The sequence below is a fragment of the Betta splendens genome, unplaced genomic scaffold, assembly GCF_900634795.4.
Source record: "Betta splendens unplaced genomic scaffold, fBetSpl5.4 scaffold_29, whole genome shotgun sequence".
In the NCBI taxonomy this organism is placed as follows: domain Eukaryota; kingdom Metazoa; phylum Chordata; class Actinopteri; order Anabantiformes; family Osphronemidae; genus Betta; species Betta splendens.
This window is the reverse complement of record NW_026577848.1, coordinates 594,570-617,325: the sequence shown is the minus strand read 5'-3', so window position 1 is coordinate 617,325 and position 22,756 is coordinate 594,570. Positions and strand designations below refer to the sequence as shown.

The 22,756-nt window shown below is 43.7% G+C and overlaps 2 protein-coding genes across 9 annotated transcripts in view; one reads left to right on the top strand and one right to left on the bottom strand.

Annotated features, from left to right (window-relative positions):
* The window catches only part of LOC129603748 (uncharacterized), a 151,362-nt gene that overhangs the window by 18,601 nt on the left and 110,005 nt on the right, over positions 1 to 22,756 (top strand). The gene's annotated exons all lie outside the window — the stretch shown is intronic.
* Positions 1 to 22,756, bottom strand: part of LOC121202064 (NACHT, LRR and PYD domains-containing protein 12-like) — a 290,159-nt gene that overhangs the window by 173,467 nt on the left and 93,936 nt on the right. For 3 of the 8 annotated variants that reach the window (XM_055506698.1, XM_055506697.1, XM_055506700.1), the window contains 6 exons: positions 15,659 to 15,737; positions 15,276 to 15,501; positions 13,118 to 15,038; positions 12,673 to 12,843; positions 11,683 to 11,856; positions 9,826 to 9,999 (listed from right to left, as the gene is read on the bottom strand). In XM_055506698.1, coding sequence (XP_055362673.1) covers positions 9,826 to 9,999; positions 11,683 to 11,856; positions 12,673 to 12,843; positions 13,118 to 15,038; positions 15,276 to 15,501; positions 15,659 to 15,737 — 2,745 coding nt within the window. Of the gene's footprint in view, positions 1 to 9,825; positions 10,000 to 11,682; positions 11,857 to 12,672; positions 12,844 to 13,117; positions 15,039 to 15,275; positions 15,502 to 15,658; positions 15,738 to 16,923; positions 17,044 to 17,133; positions 19,870 to 19,974; positions 21,344 to 22,756 lie in introns of those variants that run through there. The other 5 variants (XM_055506696.1, XM_055506695.1, XM_055506702.1 and 2 more) reach the window with 4 other exon arrangements.

The window sequence follows — 22,756 nt, the reverse complement described above, 5'->3', positions numbered from 1 at the left end:
CAAGCTTCATCCAACAAAGGCTGCAGGACCTGATGGAATCAGCCCAAGGTGCTGAAAGTCTGTGCTCCAGCTTTGTGGTGTCCTCCAACACATCTTCAACCTGAGCCTGCAGCTGGAGACAGTTCCTCTTGGGTGGAAAAAGTCATGCATTGTGCCAGAGAAACTGAAGGACATTCAAGTGGAGCCCCCTTGATCTCATGGATCATGGACCACCTCACCAATACATCAACACTGTCCCGATATCTACTGTAACTACTGCACCACAACCTTCATTTCCCACATGATCCTGGTGGACTGGACACAGAGCAGCTGGTCTCAGATCAGTTCACACTGAGAGTCGTCTCCACTGGTTCTGGTTCCTCTGTCAGTCAGTTGTGGATGAAACTCAGCTACCAGAACATGGACCAGTCAGAACCTCCACCCACACACACGCTGCTGCTTCTACATCTGGATCATCTCCAGCTGCAGAGAGAATGAGAGCAGAGAGCAGATCAGTGAGTGTCTACAGAGACTCCCTTCATCATCTGTCACATCCAGGACAAAGAGCAGCAGGACTTCAGTCGTGTTCACAGCACAAGTGGAGCAGCTGTTAAGCTTCCTTTTAGCTCATATTAAAGTATTGGGCTGAAGCTTCAAGTCTGCTGACTCTGCACATTTCCCTCCAGTCCACAGTGAAACAAACTGCTGAGTCATGGCTTTAGAGACGACTTCCTGTTGGTCCATCACAGACAGAGTCGCTGTGTGGTGACCAACATCTTCTCTGCTTTGAAACATCAGCTGACACAGAAACATGAGAAGCTTTGGAGCAACTAATGACAGAAGGACACAGACACAGATGTGATGACTGGACTTCAGCAGAGGTTCTGCTCTGGACCAGCACCACATGGTCACTACATGGAACCATGGTTCTATCAGCCAGACTGATCTCAGAGCTGTGACACACATGAACCTGATCAGTAGTTAGTGTTGATGCTACGACACTTTGATGAGTGACTGGAGCTTTACAGGAAACACTGGATCTCTGCTGTGACACTAACTGAGTTTAGTCCAATACTGCTGAAAGCAGCACAGACTGACTCCAACCTCTACTGACCTCAGAGTCTGCAGTCCATAGTCTGGACTCTGCACCAGGTCACAGAGAGCCTTCACTGATGAATCCTGCAGGTTGTTGTCACTCAGGTCCAAGTGTGTCAGATGTGACGGGTTGGACTTCAGAGCTGAGACCAGAGAATCACAGCAGATCTCTGACAAACTGCAGCGACTCAATCTGAATAAAGAATCAAAGATGAAACAGTAGAAAACACAGAGTCAGTTAAAACCATCGAGTGTCTCATCGTGTGTTTGGAGCTAAAGATGCTTCAGAAAGTATAGGTTTAGAACCTAGAAGATCCAAACATCAGAACCAACAGGATGCAGGTTAAAACAGTAACAAAGACTCATTAACATTAATGATAACACGCTGCTGCTTCAGCTCAGATGTCGTGACTTCACCTCTTCAACTCTGCAGCTCCACCACTGACTCCATCTGGACTCATGCATGTTGTACTGACACATTTATCTGAGCTTCTACTAAAAATCCTCATGAGTCCGACTCAGGTTCTGGACACGGTTTTAGAAACATACAGAAAATGTTCTATTGACGGAATGACATTGTCACATTGGAATGAATGGATGAAACATTTTTTACTGAGGAAACATTTAATAAAGTCAAACTGATGGAAACAAACTAAAACTAAACAATGATCGGACAAAACCGCAGAAGACGAAAACAGACTGTATCATGAAGACTGTTACAAACTCACCCCGTTGGTTCCGAACTGGCGGGGCTTGACGGAACCCTGGGGACAGGAGAGGAGACGTACAGTGGTGGCGTGGAGGAACGACAGCACCCGCTCCGAGCGATGAAGCTACAGCTCCCACGTAGCAGAGGAGATTCGGCACTGCGGCCAATTACGCTGAGAGCCTGGGCTCATAACACCTGAGCAGTGCCACAGACTGATTCAACCTATGCCACATTACTACAGTAATTCAGGCAGAGCCCCAACTAAGTACTGAGTGCTGTACATGCTCATACTTTTCATATTCATACTTTTCAGTTGGCCAAGATTTCTAAAAAATTCTTTGTATTGATATTAATATTCAAAATTTCTAATACTGAATTTGGGGTAGTCAATTATTATCATCACAATTAAAACATTTTAAATGTATCAGTCTGTGTGTAATGAATGAATATAATATACAAGTTTCACTTTTTGAATGGAATTAGCTAAATAAATCACCTTTGATGATATTCTAATTATATAACCAGCACCTGTGGACGTGCCATGAAAAGCCTCATATGGTGGAATCACAGCATATTGTTTATACTGTGATACTGTGCCGTAGACAGCTCAGTTTGTCATCATGCTGCTATTGTGTGTTTTCTTGTTTTTTTCTTGTTTCTTTTTTTGAGTGTTTTGAAAATGATCATCTTTTTTCATTTTAACCTGGGCTGCTGGTGTAATATTTAAACTATCTTGTGTCACTAGTTTGTTTAAAACTGGCTATTAAAGTCTAGTATAAAATCTTTCTCTCTCTCTCTCTCTGAGGCTGTGTGTGAGTGGAAGCTGGGCGATTTTCAGACTCACTGACGTTTTTCCAGACTTTTTGCTTTGTACTTTGTTAATATTTTTCCATGGTGGTGTCTTTTGTAGTTTTGTTCATCAGTGGGGTGTGTAAATAGGTCGGATTTAGTTTGTTGTTTTTTACCTGAGCATCTGTAATGGAAAAATTGTACTTTAATGCTTCTTGTGTTCATTTCTGACTCTGTATAATAACCATGCATTCTGTACTTGTTGATTAGACCCAGAACTGAACATTCTTAGAAAAACAGTCTATCTTCCTCTCAAGGTTCTGTCGCACATTAAGTGCTGACATCTAATGTTGTGTTTGATTGACCGATTGTTTATGGCTTGCGTCTGCCTTTTACCCCTGGTCTCTGGCTCCTTTCTATCTGATGCCCCACCAGACCCAAGGCTGGTGGGGCATCAGCCTTGGGTCACCCACAGTGTGATAGGAAGATTCCACCAGGTCCCGGGAGAGAGGTTAAAAGGCAGAGACAACCTCAGAACGGGGTGATCTCAGCATTATACCTCCGTATATGTATGTTCTGATCTCCCCAGCTGGCTTTTTGATTTGCTTTCCCCATTATTTGTTATATTCTTTATTATTTCAATAAATCGCACAAAAGGACACCTCTCTCATGTGCCTTTTTTCCAAAGATTTCCACCACAGCATCGCCGCTGCCCTTGTTTCTCTGTGGATGTGACATTCTGCCTCCTGGGGTTTTTGGTGTGGGTCTGTGCTGAGTTTACATTTCCTGTTTAATTAGTTGACCCACCTGTTTTGTTGAGTATTTAAGGGATGTCCTTGTGTTTATACACCGTTGGTGTGTACGCGGTTGTAGCCTGAGAGCTACACTAATGTTACAGTTAAAGAGGGGAGAGTTAAAGAAATGGAGTCCTTTTGTTCATTTGATGTCCTGTGTCCTGAAGGTTTGTCAGTGTCTTGTGTTTTATGTTTCATGTTTAGGATCTTGCCCGTGTTACGAAGCGTGTTTTGTTTAGCCTGTTAGACAGTGCTGTTGGTTAGTTTTTAGTTGTCCTGTGGTATGTTTTGTGTTCCATGTGTAGGTTTCTGCCCATAGTGTACGAAGCGTTTAGTTTTAATAGGGAGTTCAGTTGTTAATAGCGTTTACCTGCGTTTACCTTTTAGTTCTCACCTGTGTTGTGTTGAACTGAATCCTGTCACGCAGTGTATTTATGTTGGTTCTGATAAACTCCTTATTGTTAAATGTAAACTGTGTTGAGTCGTGCACTTGGGGTCTTCCCTCTCCTGTGTTCCCTGCGACCTGGTCTGCCGGTTGCAGCCAGGTGTCTGTGTGAGGGGTTACACAGAGCCGTGTGCTGGAAGCACGTCGGCCGTGGTGCCTGAAGCCTCCGCTCAGTGTGAGCGCGTTCTCCTCCCGGCTCCGTGAGAGCCGTAGTTCTCCCTGCTCGGAGCGGTTGCAGTCATTGTTCCTCTCCACCGCATTCCCTCTCCTGTCTCAGGGTTCCGTCAAACCCCGCCGGGGCGAGTTCGTAACAGTGGACGAGTGTGCAGATGCAGTGGTCGCTCCGCTCAGCCACAAATCGGCTGCGAGAATGAACGGAGCGGTGGGGATTTTAATGGACAGTGTGGACAAAGTTCACAAAGTGGTCGAACATGGCATCGCCATCAACAAGCAAATTTGTTGTTGTTGTTATTATTATTATTATTATTATTATTATTATTATTATTATTATTATTATTATTTGTTTATTTATTTACGTCTCTCCTCTCACGCAGCCCGCTAAGAAAATAACCCTGTCTAACGTACAGTACCACCCTTCATTAAGAATAAGAAGAATAATAAAACCTTTAATAGTCCCGCAGTGGGGAAATTACGTCTCACAACAGCAGTACAGATGAGCGAGAATACAGCTACAGAACAGTATGTGTGTGTTGGCACAGTGCAAAGCAGTACAGTACAGTTAGAGTGAGTATGAGGTCATTGCAGGGTTATTGCACAGTAATGGGTATAAGATTTGTACCGGTAACAATATACATGAAGCGAATGACTTGTTGAGAAAAGAACTGTCCAGACACGGAAAAATAGTTTCTGCCATTAAAAAGTTGCCATCAGGATGCAAACAACCAGAGCTGCATCATGTGATTTCCCACAGACACCAAACAAACATGATCCTCAGCAACAAGGAGGAAGACTTGAATCTGGCTTTTAGACTGAAAGTGGATGAGTACGATTATGTTCTGTTTATTACATCAGAAACAATGAAGTGCTTTGGTTGTGGTAAAGACGGACATCTCATCAGAGCCTGTTCAGACAAAGCTGAGAACAACTCCCACTCTGCTGCAGGAGGCAGTGCAGGAACCCACGGTAGAGAAGATCAGCACGGGGGACAGGGTGATGGACAGGAGGAGGCTGGAACTCCTGCAGTAGGTGGACGTGACTCTGTGTTTGGGGCAGACAACAAACAGGCTGAAGAGGCTGACGTGACGTCGTTAAACACCAGTGAAGATGTTGACATGACAACTGTGGAAAAGCAGACTGACCACGAGAAGGAGATGTGTGACGGTGATTTGGATGAAAACAGAACGTAGAGATGACAGAAGGTGGAAAAGAACTCTGTATGAAGAGGAAAAGCAAAGCTAATGTAGACAGCTCTGAGACCAGTTGGGGGCTGTGAAAAAGGCAAAGGGAGGAAACTGGACAGTCAACAGTTCCCTCCAGAGTCTGATGTTACGACTCTTTATGCACAGACACTAACATGTCTGACTGCAGATCTCAGGCACAGTGCTGATAGAGTCAAGCTGTTTCTGCTGCAGACTAAGAACATGAAGGGGGTGAAAATTGAAGATCATTTCCCAGATAAAGTTTTATAAAATCAGTTTGTGGGCAGTTGAGAAGCAGAGGAAAAGGAGGTTATACTGACCAAGAGGTTTATAGATTAAAAAAACTGGTGAACAAAGTGAGTCAAGAACTTCAATATGATGATGATGGTAGTATTTTATAACTGCACACTTTTTGCCATGCTGCTAATGTGTTTTATTTTTGTTGTTTTTGATTTCTCCTTTCTCATGATTAATTTTAAAATTAACACATTGGACCTGAATGGGGTCAGGGATTCTAAGAAAAGAATGGCAGCTTTTGAGCTCATGAAATTAAATCACATTGATATGTTTATACAGGAGACGCACAGTGACAGCAGCAATGAAGTGGACTGGCACAGAGAATGGGACAGGAGGTGACACTGAACCATGGCAGCAGTAGTAGTGGAGGGTGGGCATCCTGTTCTCCAGATCCTGTCTTCCAACCTCCCTCACTGTTTTTAAAGTCATTCCAGGCAGACTATTGGCAGTGTTTGAGCACCGCACAGTTACCTTGATTAATGTATATGCTCCTACTGTTGGGACAGAGAGAACCTTGTTCCTCAGCCTATTTATCAGCCTATGCTGATGATATTGTTGTCCTTGTCAGCACAGGAGAAGAAATTGACATAAATTGGGGCAAAATGATGACACTTTTTTGTGAACGTTCTTCTGCTAAAATAAACTGGGCAAAGAGTGAAGCCTTGGCTGTAGGAAGATCCCAGATTTCCAGCCTCCCGAGGGGTCTCACTTGGAAGAACAGTTGTCTCCGATATCTGGGTGTGTTTCTGAGCGATGATGAGCATGTCAGAAGGAACTGGGAAGGTGTAAAAAAGGTGGAAAAGGTTGAAGGGAGGCTGCAGAAGTGGAGGTGGTTGCTCCCACAAATGTCATATAGAGGGAGAACTACTGTTATTCATAACCTTGTGGACTGTGGCATAGGTTGGCCTGCATGGAGCAGACCTGCTGAAGAGACTTCAGACAATATTGATAAAATTCTTTTGGGATCGACTTCACTCGGTGCCACAATCTGTCCTCTTTCTCCCAAAGGTCAAGGAGGCCAAGGTGTAGTCCAGCTGCAAAGCAGAGTCTCTGCCTTCAGGCTACAGTTTGCTCAATAGCTACTGATTGGACCAGATGATGTGGTCTGGAGACCTGTGGCCTCTGCCATTTAAAGACACTCTCACACTCACTGGACTAAAGCTTGACACTGCACTGTTACTACTGGACTCCAATGTTCTTAATGTGTCAGTTTTACCTGTGTTTTATCAAAGTGTTCTTAGATCCTGGAGGTTATTTTAGTGGCAAAGAATGGAGCCCTCAGTCTCGCTACACTGGCTTCTGGCAGAACCTTTAATACACGGTTCCAGACTGGACGTCCAACATGGTTCGACTCCAGGACTGACTCAGGCACTGATATCATCAGGAGTGATCACTCTGAAACATCTGGTGGACTTAACAGACCCTGATCTGACAGACACCCAGGCTGTGAGCTCTACGCTGGACCTAAAGTCAGTTCAGATGTGCACGATGATCTTACACAAGTTTTCAATGAAGCTACAGTGGCCTAATGCTTGTTCAGGGGGAGGCTGCACAAACACGATTTACATCAGAAATTGACCGTTTCAAATAAATCATGTTCTGGCTTCACAATAAAATGTTTTTGATTTCATTTGATTTATGTTTGTGGTAATATTTAATATGTTTATAGGTCTGACATTGGTTCAGAGGTACAGTGGTCCTTTTGTTTGTCTTTTACTATTGAAATGTAACTTCCAGGTTATTCTGTACTTCCTATAATGTTAAACCTAGACAGCATCAATTAGGAATCATCAAAACAGTCTTAACTTTACCAAATTTACCTTAACTAACTTTAACACATAACCACTATCATTCAGTCAATTCAATCTCTTAGACCTCAATCACATGCTGTAGAAAACAACTGTATAAAATGATGATGTCACAAAAAAGAAAAGCTGTAAATCAACGGTCTCCAACCTTTTTTTGCGCCACAAACCGGTTTAATGTCAATAATACAATATTTTCATGATCCGGTTTTCCGTATTAACTCGTAACCACGCTAACCGACCGACTTCTGAATTCTGCACTGGGTGCTCTTAGTGAAGGCAGCAGTTTGAAGCAGGAAGAAGCATGTTATCTGTCCATGACGATGCCGTGTAAATGTTGTGTTAATGTCTTGTCTGTACACGATTTAAGTAAATGTAGTTGTACAAGAAACAACCTGACGCAGTTTGAACCTCCTGAATTGCTACACTCTGCTTTCAATAAAGAATCCAATGTGAAACCTCTGCCTTTTGTCTTTGGAGCTATGATTGAGTTTAACCAGCATTTAACCAGCAATATAAAATATTATCAAACACTTGTTTATTTCACTGTGAAATAAACTAAATAAGTCTTAATTAATAGAATTCTCTCCCACGGCCGCTCAAACAAAAAGTCTACATGTATGTACGGAACGCATTAAACATATCCAACATGTAGCAGACACATTCGTTCAGCAGCAGCAGTCAAATTAACATTTAATTAATGAGAATTAAAACAATTAAACAATGAAAACAGCAACAAGGACACAAAGTGCAAGTGACGTAGTAAATTATATACATGAAAATACAGGTTTTCTTTAACAATAAGAGTTACAGTCAACAGCTACCAGAACATGGACCACTCAGAACCTCCACACACACACTGCTGCTGCTTCTACATCTGGATCATCTCCAGCTGCAGAGAGAATGAGAGCAGAGAGCAGATCAGTGAGTGTCTACAGAGACTCGTGTTCACAGCAGAAGTGGAGTGTAGAGAGTGGGACTCGGAAGGCAAAGGTTAGATTCCCCGCCTCAGCATCAGATGTGTCCTTGAGTAAGACACTTCGAACTAGAGCGCCCTCATGTGGCGGAAAATAAATTTGGGGGAAAGTAAAGTAATTTCCTTTCTTTTTCCTTAACGTCTTGGACTGAAGCATCAAATCTGCTGACTCTGCACATTTACCCCAGTCCACAGTGAAACAAACTGCTGAGTCGTGGCTTTAGAGATGACTTCCTGTTGGTCCATCACAGACAGAGTCGCTGTGTGGTGACCAACATCTTCTCTGCTTTGAAACATCAGCTGACACAGAAACATGAGAAGCTTTGGAGCAACTAATGACAGAAGGACACAGACACAGATGTGATGACTGGACTTCAGCAGAGGTTCTGCTCTGGACCAGCACCACATGGTTACTACATGGAACCATGGTTCTATCAGCCAGACTGATCTCAGAGCTGTGACACACATGAACCTGATCAGTAGTTAGTGTTGATGCTACGACACTTGATGAGTGACTGGAGCTTTACAGGAAACACTGGATCTCTGCTGTGACACTAACTGAGTTTAGTCCAATACTGCTGAAAGCAGCACAGACTGACTCCAACCTCTACTGACCTCAGAGTCTGCAGTCCATAGTCTGGACTCTGCACCAGGTCAAGAAGACGCTTCACTGATATATCATGAAGGTTGTTTCCTCTCAGGCCCAGTTGTGTCAGATATAATGGGTTGGACTTCAGAGCTGAGACCAGAGAATCACAGCTGATCTCTGACAAACTGCAGCCTCTCAATCTGAAAAAGAATCAAAGATGTGGATCAAAGCATTAATAATGAGTCAGATTTGTCCTGATCACTGATGTTTAGTCTAAAATGAGCAGTGACTTTGTGCTTGTGTTGTTGTGTCATCATGATCTCAGCTTCTACACATCATCCACATGTCAGCACAACATTCATACACCTGTTAATGTCAGCACTGATTCACAAGCTGCTGTTGACCTCAGTCACATCTGAAAGTGATAAATTGAAACCAACCAACACTGTACATTTTCTGCAGCTGCTTCACAAACATCAGAGAAATTCAAATGTGTAACTTGTGAAGGTTTCATCTCAGTCAACAAACACTTTGATGACAACTCACTGAAATGAAGTGAAACTGCAGAAGAAGAATGTCATGAATGAGTTTCCAACCAGGATGGACCTGCCTGGTTCCACTGGGAACAAACACACTCACTGACTGGCTCCTGTTTGGTGCCACCTTGTGTTTCTGTGCAGTGGTTGGGTTCTGATGAACTGGACTTTGTGTTGATGTGAACTGACTGTGAACTTTTGGATTTTTATCCCTAAGAAACAATTTGGGTTCAACATTTAAAGAATATCGTTTCATATTGTTGTCTGTGTTTTAATGTTTATTGTTCCATCATTAGAACTGAGGTGACCAGACTATTTAGTAAGTGAACAAAAACCAAACCATTAACTCTCAGGAGCAAAACCTGCTGTTTCCCTGAAGCAGAACCACAGTCAGAACCTAGAACCTAGAACAGTAACAGTCAGTGAACTGACCTCAGAGTCTCCAGTCGACAGTGACGACTCTCCAGAAAACCACACAGATGCTTCACTCCTGAATCCTGCAGGTTGTTCCAACTCAGGTCCAGATGTGTAAGATGTGACGGGTTGGACTTCAGAGCTGAGACCAGAGAATCACAGCTAATCTCTGACAACCTGCAGCAACTCAATCTGAATAAATAATCAAAGATGAAACAGTAGGAAACACAGTTAGTTGAAACCATTTGCAACAACTGCCCCTTCGCGCCACTTGAGGCGCTGTTTTGTTTCCTCCTTGTGTTGAGCTCATTTCCTGTGTGTTGCCAGGTCTGATGAAGGATGTGAATCACTGGGCCTAATGGTATTTAAGTCTGGCATTTGTTTCATTCTTGCTGGTGTCGCGGGTCTTAAGCTTGAAGCTGCGTCCAGGTTACAATAAGTTAAAGAGGCCTTTTCTGTCATTTGATGTCCTGTCCTTTGTCACCTGTGAAGGTTTGTAGTCGTCTCCAGTCGCAGTCTTGTGTTTTCATGTTTCATGTTTAGGATTTAGTTGCCCGTTGTAACGGAGCCTATTTAGTTCAGCCTGTAGGACACAGGGCTGTTTACATTAGTTCTCAGTCGTCCAGTGTCGTCATCTTGTGTTTTCATGTGTAGAGTTTTTGTTGTTGGATCCCGGAGCGTAATTATATAGAGTCATTAGTTTAGTCGTTACCTGCACAGCAGTGATTTTTACTTCTCACATTTTGTGCCGTGCAGTGAGTTTGTATAGTTTTCATGTCTGCCTGTGTTATTGTTAATCCAGCAAGCGCTGAGTTTGTTTGTGCCTGTTTAATAAATCATTGTGTTAACATTTACTTCTTCCCCTCCATGTTCCCCATGACCTGGTCTGTGGTTCCAGGGGAACGTTCAGGGTTCTAAACAGAGCGTTTAGTAGCTGCAGCCGTGTGCACGTTGGCCGTAGTGCGACACTCCCCGCTCAGTAGTGGCTGTGGTGGCTGAGCTCATTGACAGCAGTGATTCCCCATCGGTGCGGGCGAAGAGCAACGTTCATCACTCCACAGCATCTCCTCTCTGTCCCCAGAACCCTGTCAAGACCCACCGGGTCAGAACCCACGGGGGAGTTTGTAACAACATTCAGTGTCTCATGGTGTCGTCATGATTTTCTCTCAGATTCTTCAACAACATCTTTGTGTGTTTATTGTGATTCATTGGTTTGTTCCATGTCGTCTTGATGGAGACAGAACCAACAACATGATCCTGACTGAAATGTTCCTGTCTAAACTGATAAACACCAGTGAACTTCAGGTTTCGTCACCACAGAGAACAGAGACACTGACTCCACACATGCTTTAGGACCAAAGTGTCTCCATAGGATCCAAGCTGTCAGTGACCTTTGACCTTCTTCACTCCTCTGGAACAGCTGTGCTTCCTGCTGCAGGTGATGGTGGTTCTGTGATGCTGCTAGGATTCATTTCCTCTTCTCTGCTCCTCCTCCAATCAAACATCATCCACTGTCTGTGGTGTTTGATGATCATTAATGAGCTTCACTCAACTATTTAGTTCTGTGTGTCTTGTTCTAAAGCTGCTGCTGATTCTCTCCTGCTTCTATTTGCTCCAAGCAGATTCTCTGTAGCTGCTTTTTACAAGTGTCTTCATTTAGTCTCAGTCAGTTCAAAGAGTCAAAATCAAATATCAAACATTTAAATCACTTTTCCCCCTAAAACCATTGTCAACACTTATTGACTTTTTACTCCTTTCCTTTCATTCATTGAACAGTTGAATGTGATCAGTCCCGAAGGTGATTTGACCTCATTATAAACCTGCTACAGTTCACATCACATTAAACTCACACAGAACTAAAACATGGAGTCTGACCTCAAAGTCTCCAGTCGACAGTGACGACTCTCCAGAAAACCACACAGATGCTTCACTCCTGAATCCTGCAGCTTGTTTCCTCTCAGGTCCAGTTGTGTCAGATGTGACGGCTTGGACATCAGAGCTGAGACCAGAGAATCACAGCTGATCTCTGACAAACTGCAGCCTCTCAATCTGAATAAAGAATCACAGACGTGGATCAAAGCATTAATATTGATTCAGATTTGTCCTGATCACTGATGTTTAGTCTAAAATGAGCAGAGTGACTTTGTGCTTGTGTTGTTGTGTCGTCACGATCTCAGCTTCTACACATCATCCACATGTCAACACAACATTCATACACCTGTTGATGTCAGCACTGAATCACAAGCTGCTGCTGGAACCAGTAGAAAACCACACGTGTTGGATCAAAGACTTCATCTGGTTCCTTTCATTCATCGTCTTCTCTCTAAATCTGAACTATTCTGTGTCGTCTGATGGAAAATGTTCAGACTAATGTTTGGATCAAACTCCAAACTGACCATTATTGATGAAGTGAATCATCTTTAGAACTGATCCCAGTCAGATGGATGTTCTCTCCTCTGGTTCTACATGGAACCTAGAACCTTCTGTAGCAACATGTCTGCAGCCTCATATTCATGCTCCTGTTTCCTGCTTGTGTCTCTACAAAGTGACATCATTGTCTGACAGGAAGCATCACACACAGGTTGAAGTGTCGCCTGTTGATGGAGACGAATCAGACGCCACTAAAGATCCTTCAAACATGTGGAGACATGATTTACTCTGAGTCTGTGCTGCTGTGTCACATTTAAAGAAAAATACATCACAAACCTCTTTTCAAGAACTACATACACTGTACAACAAACTGTGAATTATTCCTGCAGGTTTCTGACACATATGAGTCTCTTTTCATTCTAGATTCAAGTGGAGATGTTTAAAGTGATTAGCTGAAAAACTGCTGCTGAGACATGAACCAGGAAAAACACTGACCTCAGAGTCTCCAGTCGACAGTGAGGACTCTCCAGTCCAGCACACAGAACCTTCACTGAGTCCTGCAGGATGTTGTTACTCAGGTTCAGATGTGTCAGATGTGACGGGTTGGACTTCAGAGCTGAGGCCACAACTTCACAGTGAGTCTCTGTGAGTCCACATCTAGAAAGTCTGTGATGACAGAAAATATAAAGTCTATAAATGTGAAGTGTCTGTGACACAAACTCAAAGCTCCATCGAGCAAAGAAAGACAGGAGTTCCTGATGTTCACTAACTTTACAGCTGATGTGATCTGATCCTCAACAAAGACATTTTCTAGGAACCAGTAGTTGATGTTTTCACTCTGAGAACTTTTAGATTCTTTGTGAAGTGTTTCTTTTTAACACTGAGGCTTCAGCTTCATGTTGCTGTAGAATATTAATAATCACATTAACGTTGGACTTACTTAAACTTTCTGCAGTTCCTCACAGCTGGAATCAGTCTCAGTCGTCCCTCCCATGATGTTTTGTACTTGTTCAGGTCCAACTCATCCAGAACCTCCTCTGACATCTGCAGCATGTAGGCCAGAGCTGAGCACTGGATCAAGGAGAGTTCCTCTGATCTGTTCTGTGACTTCAGGAACTCTTGGATCTGCTGATGGACTGAGTGGTCGTTCATCTCCATCAGACAGTGGAAGATGTTAATGCTTCTGTCTGGAGAGATTTCATCACTATTCATCTCCTTCAGGTTGTTGATGATTCTCTGGATGGTTTCTGGACTGTTCTCTGTGTGAAGCAGCAAACCTCCTAAGATTCTCTGGTTGGACTCCAGACAGAGGCCATGAAGGAAGCGAACAAACAGGTCCAGGTGGCCACTTGGACTGAGGAGGGATTTAAACATGGTTCTACTCAGAACAACATCCTGAAATGAATCATCATCATCATCATCATCATCATCATCATCATCATCATCATCATCATCATCATCATCATCATCATCATCATCATCATCATCACAGTCTTTCCTCAGAAACTCCTCCAGTTCCTCCATCTTCCCGTTGGTGTAACAGAGCATCATGTGAACAGCAGCCAGAAACTCCTGAACGCTCAGATGAACAAAGCTGAACATCTTGTCTTTGTTTTTCCTCCCTCGCTCCTGTTTAAAGATCTCTGTGAACACTCCTGAACACACTGAGGCTCCTCTGACATCGATGCCGCTCTCTTTCAGATCTTCCTCATAGAAGATCAAGTTTCCCTTTAGCAGCTGCTTAAAAGCCAGTTTAGCCAATGACTTGATGTAGTTGCTGCTCTGTTCTGGTCCGTACTTGTCTTTAGTCCGATCCATCTGAAACCGCAGGAACTCTGCGTACATCTCCGTCAGGGTCTTGGGCAGCTCTCCTCCCTCTCTGGTTTCCAGCAGATCCTCCAGAACCGTAGCAGTGATCCAGCAGAAGACTGGGATGTGGCACATGATGTGGAGGCTTCGTGCCGTCTTGATGTGGGACATGATTGTGTTGCTCTGCTCCTCATCTGTGAATCTCTTACTGAAGAACTCCTCCTTCTGTGGGTCAGTGAACCCTCTGACCTCCGTCACCACCTCAACAAAGTCTCCATGAATCTGATTGGCTGCTGCAGGTCGTGTGGTGATCCAGATGCGAGCAGAGCGTAGTAGTTTTCCTCTGATGAGGTTTGTCAGCAGCTCATCCACTGAGGTGGACTCTGTGACGTCACGTTGACCCGTCTCCTTCTCACTGGTGCTACAGTCCAGTTGGAGGCGACTCTCGTCCAGTCCATCAAACACAAACAGAAGTTTGAAGCTGCTCTTGTCATAGTTGCTGTTTCCTGATGACTGTAGACGTGTAAAGATGTAATTCAGAGCCTCCAGGCTGATGGACTCAGTTTCTGGGATACATTCATGAATGAGCTCTGACAAACTAAACTTCTGTCCCTTCAGTGGATTCAGCCGACGGAAGGTGAAGGGGAAAATCAGATGCACGTCTTGATTGGACCTTTGTTGGGTCCAGTCCAACATAAACTTGTGAACAAGGACTGTTTTTCCAATCCCAGCGATTCCATTGGTCAACACTGTTCTGATGCGTCTGTATTTACCAGGGGGATGTTTGAACAGGTCACTGGGCTTCACTGGCTCCTCTGCTGATCTTTGCTTCTGCTGTGTCGTCTCAAGCTGTTGGACCTCATGCTGTGTGTTGATGTGTGAATCCGGCCCAGCTGTGATGTACAGCTCTGTGTAGATGTCATCCAGACGTTGGTCGACTTCTGACCAGCCTGGTTTCACACAGAGAAACTGGTCTTGGAGGTTTGATTGAAGCATCTGCTGGTAATATGTGATGAACCGTAGCTCTGGTACTGGAACCATTGGATCTGGTTCTAACAAAATACAAAGAAGGCAAAGTGTGAGGAGTCACAAATGTCTGATTCATTTATTCAAGGGTTTGTGTTATCGAAAATTATGAAAGAGCTTGAAACACTAGAACTACTGAAGAGAAGAACTTTGCTGTATCTGATTATTAAATTCTGGTCCAGATTTAACAACCTTAACCTCCAACACATCAGTAAATGTGTGATTGTGTCTGTGATGTTAAATGTTGAGATAAAACCTCTTACTCTGCAGACAGTCAGCCAGCTCTTCCTGCTTCATCCTCCTCAGGAAGTTCACTGTGATCTTTAGAAACGCGTCTCTGCTGCTCTCCCTCTGCTCTTCATCCTCACCACCCAACTCCTCCTCATCCTCCCTCTGACTCTCTAAGCATTCTGGGTAATCTGGACTCAGAACCCTCTGCATCTTCTTTAGCTCCTTCTTCACAAACGTGACAATGTTTTCCTCCAGCAGCTGGAACAGAAACTATATGAATGACCTGATCCAACTAAAACCATGGAGCCAAACATCAGATCCATGTTGGACACACTGACATCCACTGGTCTAAAAAGTGCAGCATGGAGATGATTGAACACAACACATGAACAGTAGTAGTTGTACATGTACAGACCATAAATATGGAGTCCATCTGTGTTTGGTGCTGCTGGACAGACTGAGCACTGGGAACCTCTGAGCTCTGCTGGTCCACTCTGTGGAGGAACCATGAAGAATGAGTCCACACAGAGACACACACAAGGTAAAGGTCCATGAAGTGATGTTGGATGTGAGCAGTGAGTCAGAGACTCCCTGTAGTGGTGGTGTTGGGATCAGAGTTGTTGTACTGGGCAGCTCCCGGTGGGAATACGTTGAACTAGGAACAGTTAACTACTTCCTACATTCATTCATTGTTGGACGTTGGCTCTGGTGTCGACACTGGGGACAAACAGTTGTCTCCACTGCAACAACATCACAACAAGTCTCCAGTAGTAACTTCAATTTACTGCTGCAAGTGAAGAAGCTTCAAGACATTTGACCAAAACCTTCATGTAGAGACGTCAATAAACAGATTTGATCAGAGATGATCAGCTGCTTCCTTTGACGTCAGCACTTCATTAGAAGAGGAGCAGCCCCTGAGACCCTCTACAGGATCAGAGCTTTAGCTACTGCTGGATGGAGATTTGATCAATGATCAGAGTGAAGAAAGCTTCTCCTTCCCATTGTTATGGGAAAAATTGTTTCTTCCTTATTTCTATGCAGTTATCATATGATTTATGACTTATATTCTGTTTTGTCTTACTGTATGCATTTGACATTTCACCTAGATTGTTCAATGGTTGTCTCTGCCTGATAGACTCTCAACTCTAGCTCCCAAACCCAAGGTCGGGAAGTTGTGTCTCTGTCTGTTGAGACTTGGTGCTCCTTTCTCACAGATAGTTGGACGTCAGCGATGCAGGTATGAGAATGTAAATATCTTCACACACACTGCGACAGGGAGGAGATGGTGCATGTAATTTGATTGGGTTAGAAAGACATTCCACCCTAGTCAGACAGAGAAGCTAAAAGGCAGAAGCAACTTGAGGATCGTGGGCTCTTTGCATCACACCTTCGTGGTGTGTGCACTGATCTCCCCAGCTGGTTTTTGGTTTGTTGATGTGCACGATCAACATCCATGCTTTTTATTTTGCTTTCCCCATTATTTTTATTTTCTTTATTATTTCAATAAATCCCACAAAAGGACAACTCTCTCATCTGTTTCTATATGGAAAATTTCCACCACACCATCAACACTTCAAACACAAAGCAACCAGATCAACAAATGGAAACAACATAAATGTTTATCATCAGAGAAAGTTTACATCAGACTAATCAGAATGATTCAAAGTGACAACAACTCACTGTGATTCTGATACAGGTTGGTCTTTAAAATCAATAAAATGGGGTTTCGACCGGTCGCTCTTGAAGGACACACAGCTGGCTCTAGGTCCAGGTTCAGCAGATCCTCGTCTCTGATGGGACCTGATAGATGGGACTCTCACACACTGAGTCCTAAATGAGCAGTAACAGTAAATCAGTGATGTGTGTGTGACTTGGAGACAGAATCATCACCTCTGAGCTTTGTTCTGGTTCTCGTGGTCCCCACACAGACTGGTTTTAGAGGGAGGGGCTCCCTCCTCTCTGTCCTCACACTGATTCATGCTGCTGGATTCACACTTTCTACCTTCATGTGGAGAAGAAACACAAATCGTTGATCTGCACATCAACTGAAATCCTCCTTCATCATCATCAGCTGCTCCTCCACTAATCTCTTCTTCTGTGGTTCATATCAGTGTCAGCTGGATGCAGTCAGACAGTGGGAGGCAGAGGAAGCTGCACCAGCTGCTCTACTTCTGTCAGGGACCACAACCAGTCTGATCACATTGACATGAACTCAGTAAATCACAGAGATGTAACTTGACTCACACAATGATTCTGACTCTAATTGCGGAGTACATTAAACGGTGCAGAGACTAAAATTTAGTTTTATGTAATTCTAGGTAAGGTCTAGGTATCACGCGTTAACGCAAGACGCCGTTGATGCCGACGATACGTGTTAATGCAGTTTCTTTTTATTAATAATATTTGTAATGTCCGTTGCTCACTGGCTCTGAATACAGTTACAGACAAACGATGGGTCACTGAAGGACCAGGCGGTTGATCGGTACTGGCCTGAGATACGCTTCTTAACCAATTAGAGCATTTGGGGGTGGGGCCTAAAACCGCTGCAGATCTCACTGAACTGTAAGCGAATAGAGCCGAGAGCAGATTGTCATGGACTCATTCACTGCACCATTGTTTATGTTCATTTCCGGTTTTATGTTATTGTCACTTCCTGCCTCAGCCATTATTAGTTACTGCCAGCTTTACTTCCTGCTCCAGACCACACACCTGTTCCCCATCTAACCATCAATTGCCACTACTTAAGCACCACCTCTCACACCAACCGGTTGCCAGATTGTCTATGTGTATTAGCCAGCAATCCAGCGTGTATTCTCATGATCTTGAACCTGTGTATGACCTTGCTTCTCCTGACCCTGACTCTTGCCTCGTCTATGATCCTGTCTTGCCATGAGTTAACCCTAGCCTGCCTTGTGACCACCCCGCTTGTCTAAACCCTGTCTGTACTGTACTTGCCTGCCCTGTGTATTGACCTTCGTTTGCCTGACCACGAATTAAGTAAACTGCGTTACCACTCAAGCTTTGTCTTCGCTGTGCATGTGGGTCCGCTACCTCGGAAGCCGTGACACAGATAAAATGAGAAAGATAAAAGGTGTCTATAAAAAAGGACAACCGTTGCTCTCACCGGAGAGTAGTAGTGAAATAAAAATAAGCAATATACTATTTACTATACTACAAGGAATATACCATACAATATACTATTTTTTTTGTTAATCGCTATTAATGATTTTAATCATTGCCCAACAGTAGTTTAATGCTTTTGGATTGAACTGCTACCAAAAATTCTATTAAAATTCTTCATTATGTTTTGTTTCTTCCGGGCTATAGTTTTACGGCATTGTCCAGACTTAAAGCTACTCCAGGTGGTTTGTGATGAACTGGACAGAAGAGTGAAAGCAAAGCATCCTACAAGATTCAGGGGAACTTCTGTAACGAGTTAAAGAACTTTCAGCTGTTTTTTCTGCCAAAGGAGATGAATCAACACAGCTTCATATCATCTGACTGGAAGTATTGTGGACATGAGTTATACCAGTATGAACATGGATTAAAGGGAACTCTCTGACTTGGAAGCTCGTCTGCTGGCGTTCTGGGACTTTTCTCTATCTTTGCTTAGATAGAACTGGATGGATTCTGTCTGTGGATCAGTCCTTATCTCCCACAAATGCGTGAAGAGCATCAGAGCTCAACAGCAACACTCTGTCCAACATGGTTCTAGAATGATTTCACTTTTAAATGGAGTGTGAACTGTGTTCAAGTGTTTTACAGAACTGACTGAAGGAACCGCTTCTAAGAGCTTTTTCTAACATAAAGTGTGATGAAGGTGAACTGGTCACCAGCACATACAGAAGGTTTAAACCCAGCAGAGCCCGGTTTCCTCACTCACTGTTTCAGAACCTCAGTGTCCAGCAGCTCACCTGGTCTGTCCACACATCACAGACAAGAAAGAAGTGAAACTGATCTGCTTAACAAAACATCTATCTATTCAGATAGTAGTATCTGAAAACAGTTTGATGTTTAACACAAATCTAAATCAGACACCCCTATAAATTCTTTTTTGTACTCCTAAGTATGGGAAACACTGTTTACATCAGTTTGTTTAGATCCTGTAGTGATGGAGAAGTCAATGTGCTGCTTCCTGCTTCCAACAGCTGAACGCGTCACAGTTAAAGTGGTGTAATGGAAAAATTGTACTTTTATGCTTCTTGTGTTCATTTCTGACTCTGTATAGCAACCATGCATTCTGGTTGATTAGACTCAGAACGGAACATTTTTAGACAAACAATCTCTCTCCCTCTCAAGGTTCGGTCGCACATTAAGTGCTGACATCTAATGTTGTGTTTGACTGACCGATTGTTTATGGCCTGTGTCTGCCTTTTACCCCTGGTCTCTGGCTCCTTTCTGTGACATTCAGCCTCCGCGCCGCTAGAGGCGCTCTTGGGACTTTGGTGTGGGTCTGAATTTTTTAATTTCCTGTGTAATTAGTTAGTCCGCACATTAGTCCTGTCCCACCACGTAAGTTTGTGAGTGTCTTATGTTTCATGTTTAGGTCTTATGTTTCATGTTTAGGATTTTGCCCGTAGTGCACGGAGCGTTTAGTTTTAGATAGTGAATTAGGTTGTTTATCGTTTTCCTGCAATGCAGTGATTTTTAGTTCTTCCTTTGTGTTGAACTGAGTCCTGCGGTGCAGTGAGTTTTTGTTGTATTTAAATAAATCGTTAATGTTAATTGTACCTTCTGTGTTGGGTCGTGCATTTGGGGTCTTCCCTCTCCTGTGTTCCCTGCGACCTGGTCTGCCGGTTGCGGCCAGGTGTCTGTGAGGGATTACACAGAGGAGCTTTGTGCTGGAAGCACGTCGGCCGTGGTGCCTGAATATTTTTAAAATGACTATTTGGCTGAAAACATCCAAAATGTATTATTAGAAATTAAATTTTCAATTTTATAATCTAATATTCGGGTAAAGGTAATAAGGTCAAAGTCTGCCCTGGTGACCGAGACGGTGGTTGCTAAGGGTTGGCTCGTGGAACCGAGCTTTCTGTCTGTACTGAGGATACAGACCAGTGTGCAGATCTGAGCGCAGTCCAAAGGGAGTGGACAAGTAATACGGAGCGCGTTTGCAGGGGGAAGTGGACAAAACATTATGGGTTTCAAGGTGGTTCACTCAGTGTGAAGGACATACGCGCTTTAAAAGAAAAATTAGAAGAGAAGGAGAAACAGCTCCGTAAATATAAAATAATCAAAGTTAAAACTTTGGAGGAAATTGAATTAAACAACAGATGCCTTGAGATTTGGGTTAAAGAATCAGAACGCAGGGAAAGACTGAAATGCCAAAAAGAGTTAGGAGGGAGAAAGGATGAGTGGTGACGTAGCTGGCAGAAAAGATAACAACTCTGTGGAAGTCTGCACGCTGCCACCACACACACATACATAACATGATGAGAAACAGAGCGCTCCCACTGTTTCTGCTTTGTATCCCTTTGCAGAGCTGAGCGCGATCAAGGTGAATCCCGACCTGGACTCCTTCTACGTCAGCAGGAGGGCCGGGCAGGGTGGACAGCATGATCAACAGCAACAGCCTGACCAATGACTACAGACCATGCAAACAGCAATACTCTTTAAGGAGAGAAGCAATTGAAGGAATAACACCGGTGTTTAACTCTCTGTTGAAAGCAGGAGTCGTCGTCCCATGTGACAACTCTCCAGTGAGGACTCCACTCCCAGTTAAGAAAATCAGAGACAAAGGACAGCCAACAGAATGGAGGTTTGTCCAGGATCTGCAAGCAGTAAATGCGGTGGTCCAACCACGCGCGCCTACGGTACCGAACCCCTACATCATTCTTTCTCAGGTTCTGCCCAAGGCTAAATTTTTTTTCAGTAATTGATTTGGCCAATGCTTTTTTCAGCGTGCCCATTCACAAAGACAGTCAATTCTGGTTTGCTTTTGAATTTAACGGAAAATCATACACCTTTACCAGACTGTGTCAGGGGTATTCAGAAAGCCCTACAATCTACAATATGGCACTGAAAGACAGCCTGGATGATCTTGTCTTGTCCCCAGGCACCGGCCTGCTGCAGTACGTTGACGACTTGATGATCTGCACTGAGGATCAGGAAACTTGCAAAGCAGACACGATCAAGCTGCTGAAACACCTGCATGCTGCAGGCCACAGAGCAAGTCTGTCTAAATTACAGTTTGTTCAGACTGAAGTTACCTTCCTAGGTCACATCATCACCGCTGAAGGGAAATCCATTTCACCTAAAAGAGCTGAAGCTATTCAGAACCTGCCTAAACCATGCACATACAAACAGCTTATGTCCTTTTTAGGCATGTGCTCTTATTGCAGGAATTTCATTCCTAACTGCGCCGTCTTGGAGGCTCCGTTTAGAGCTCTGATGCAGACGTCTTCTGCATCCACCACCCGCCTCATGTGGACGTCTGAGGCTGAACAGGCGTTCACCGACCTCAAACTTGCTCTTCAGTCGGCTCCTACTTTGGGTCTCCCTGACCCTGTGCGACCTTTATTCCAAAATGTCCACCACACGTGGTCACTGAAAAACTCAGAACACCAACAGGAAAGCAGAAAACTATCACATTTCTGGACCTCAGTCTGAGAGTTTGCTCCTGTACCTGGATAAGCTGATCACTGGGGCTCTGCCTGTGTTTACAGGAAATCAGAGGCCTCATACAAAATAATGTTGCTAACACAACGTAACCAATGTAGAGAAGCTGTTAACTGAGACAAACAACAGAACAACTAATGAGTAGCTTTAAAACATAAAGCTGTTTTGTAGCATCAGCAGATATTTCACCACTGATTTATTAAGAAGCTGAGTTAGAATATATATAATATCTCCACATGGTTTTAATAAGTTATGTCCTTATAATTTTTCTTGTTAGTTGATTTCAGTGATTAATGTTTGTTTCTTACATTATCACATGAATAATGACAGTTTGTGTTTAATCTCTGACGCAGCACATAAAATTGAATATTACATAATACCTGTTAAACAGGGTTTCAGCTGCAGCAGCAGTTTGTCTGTGACTAAAGCTGCTTGATTCAGCATCAAACTTATGTAGAACTAACATTCGACACCAGAATGACGAGCAATCAGTCGGCTACTAGTTAACGTGGTCGCTGGAAAACTCAAAACACCAAGAGGAAAGGAGAAACTCAGCAGAAGCAGAAAAGCACCATGTTTCTGGACCTCATTCAGTCTGAGCGGTCAGTACCACCGACTGTGAGCTCAGAACCAGAACCAGGACAAATAACAACCAAGACCCAGACCCTGAACACCAACTCCCCACATCCGATTCTTGTCAGTGTTAGTTTGACAGAAGTGGATTGTGTCTCCAAACTGAGGTCCTCAGGGCCGGTGCCCCTGCTGGTTTTCCAACTCCCTTCTGATTACGTTGAACAGGTGTTTTCAGTCGGCTCATCCAGCTGCTGATTGACTTCAACACACCTGATCTACAGTAGGTAACCAGCAGGCTCTGGGAAGGAGAGTTGGAAAACCA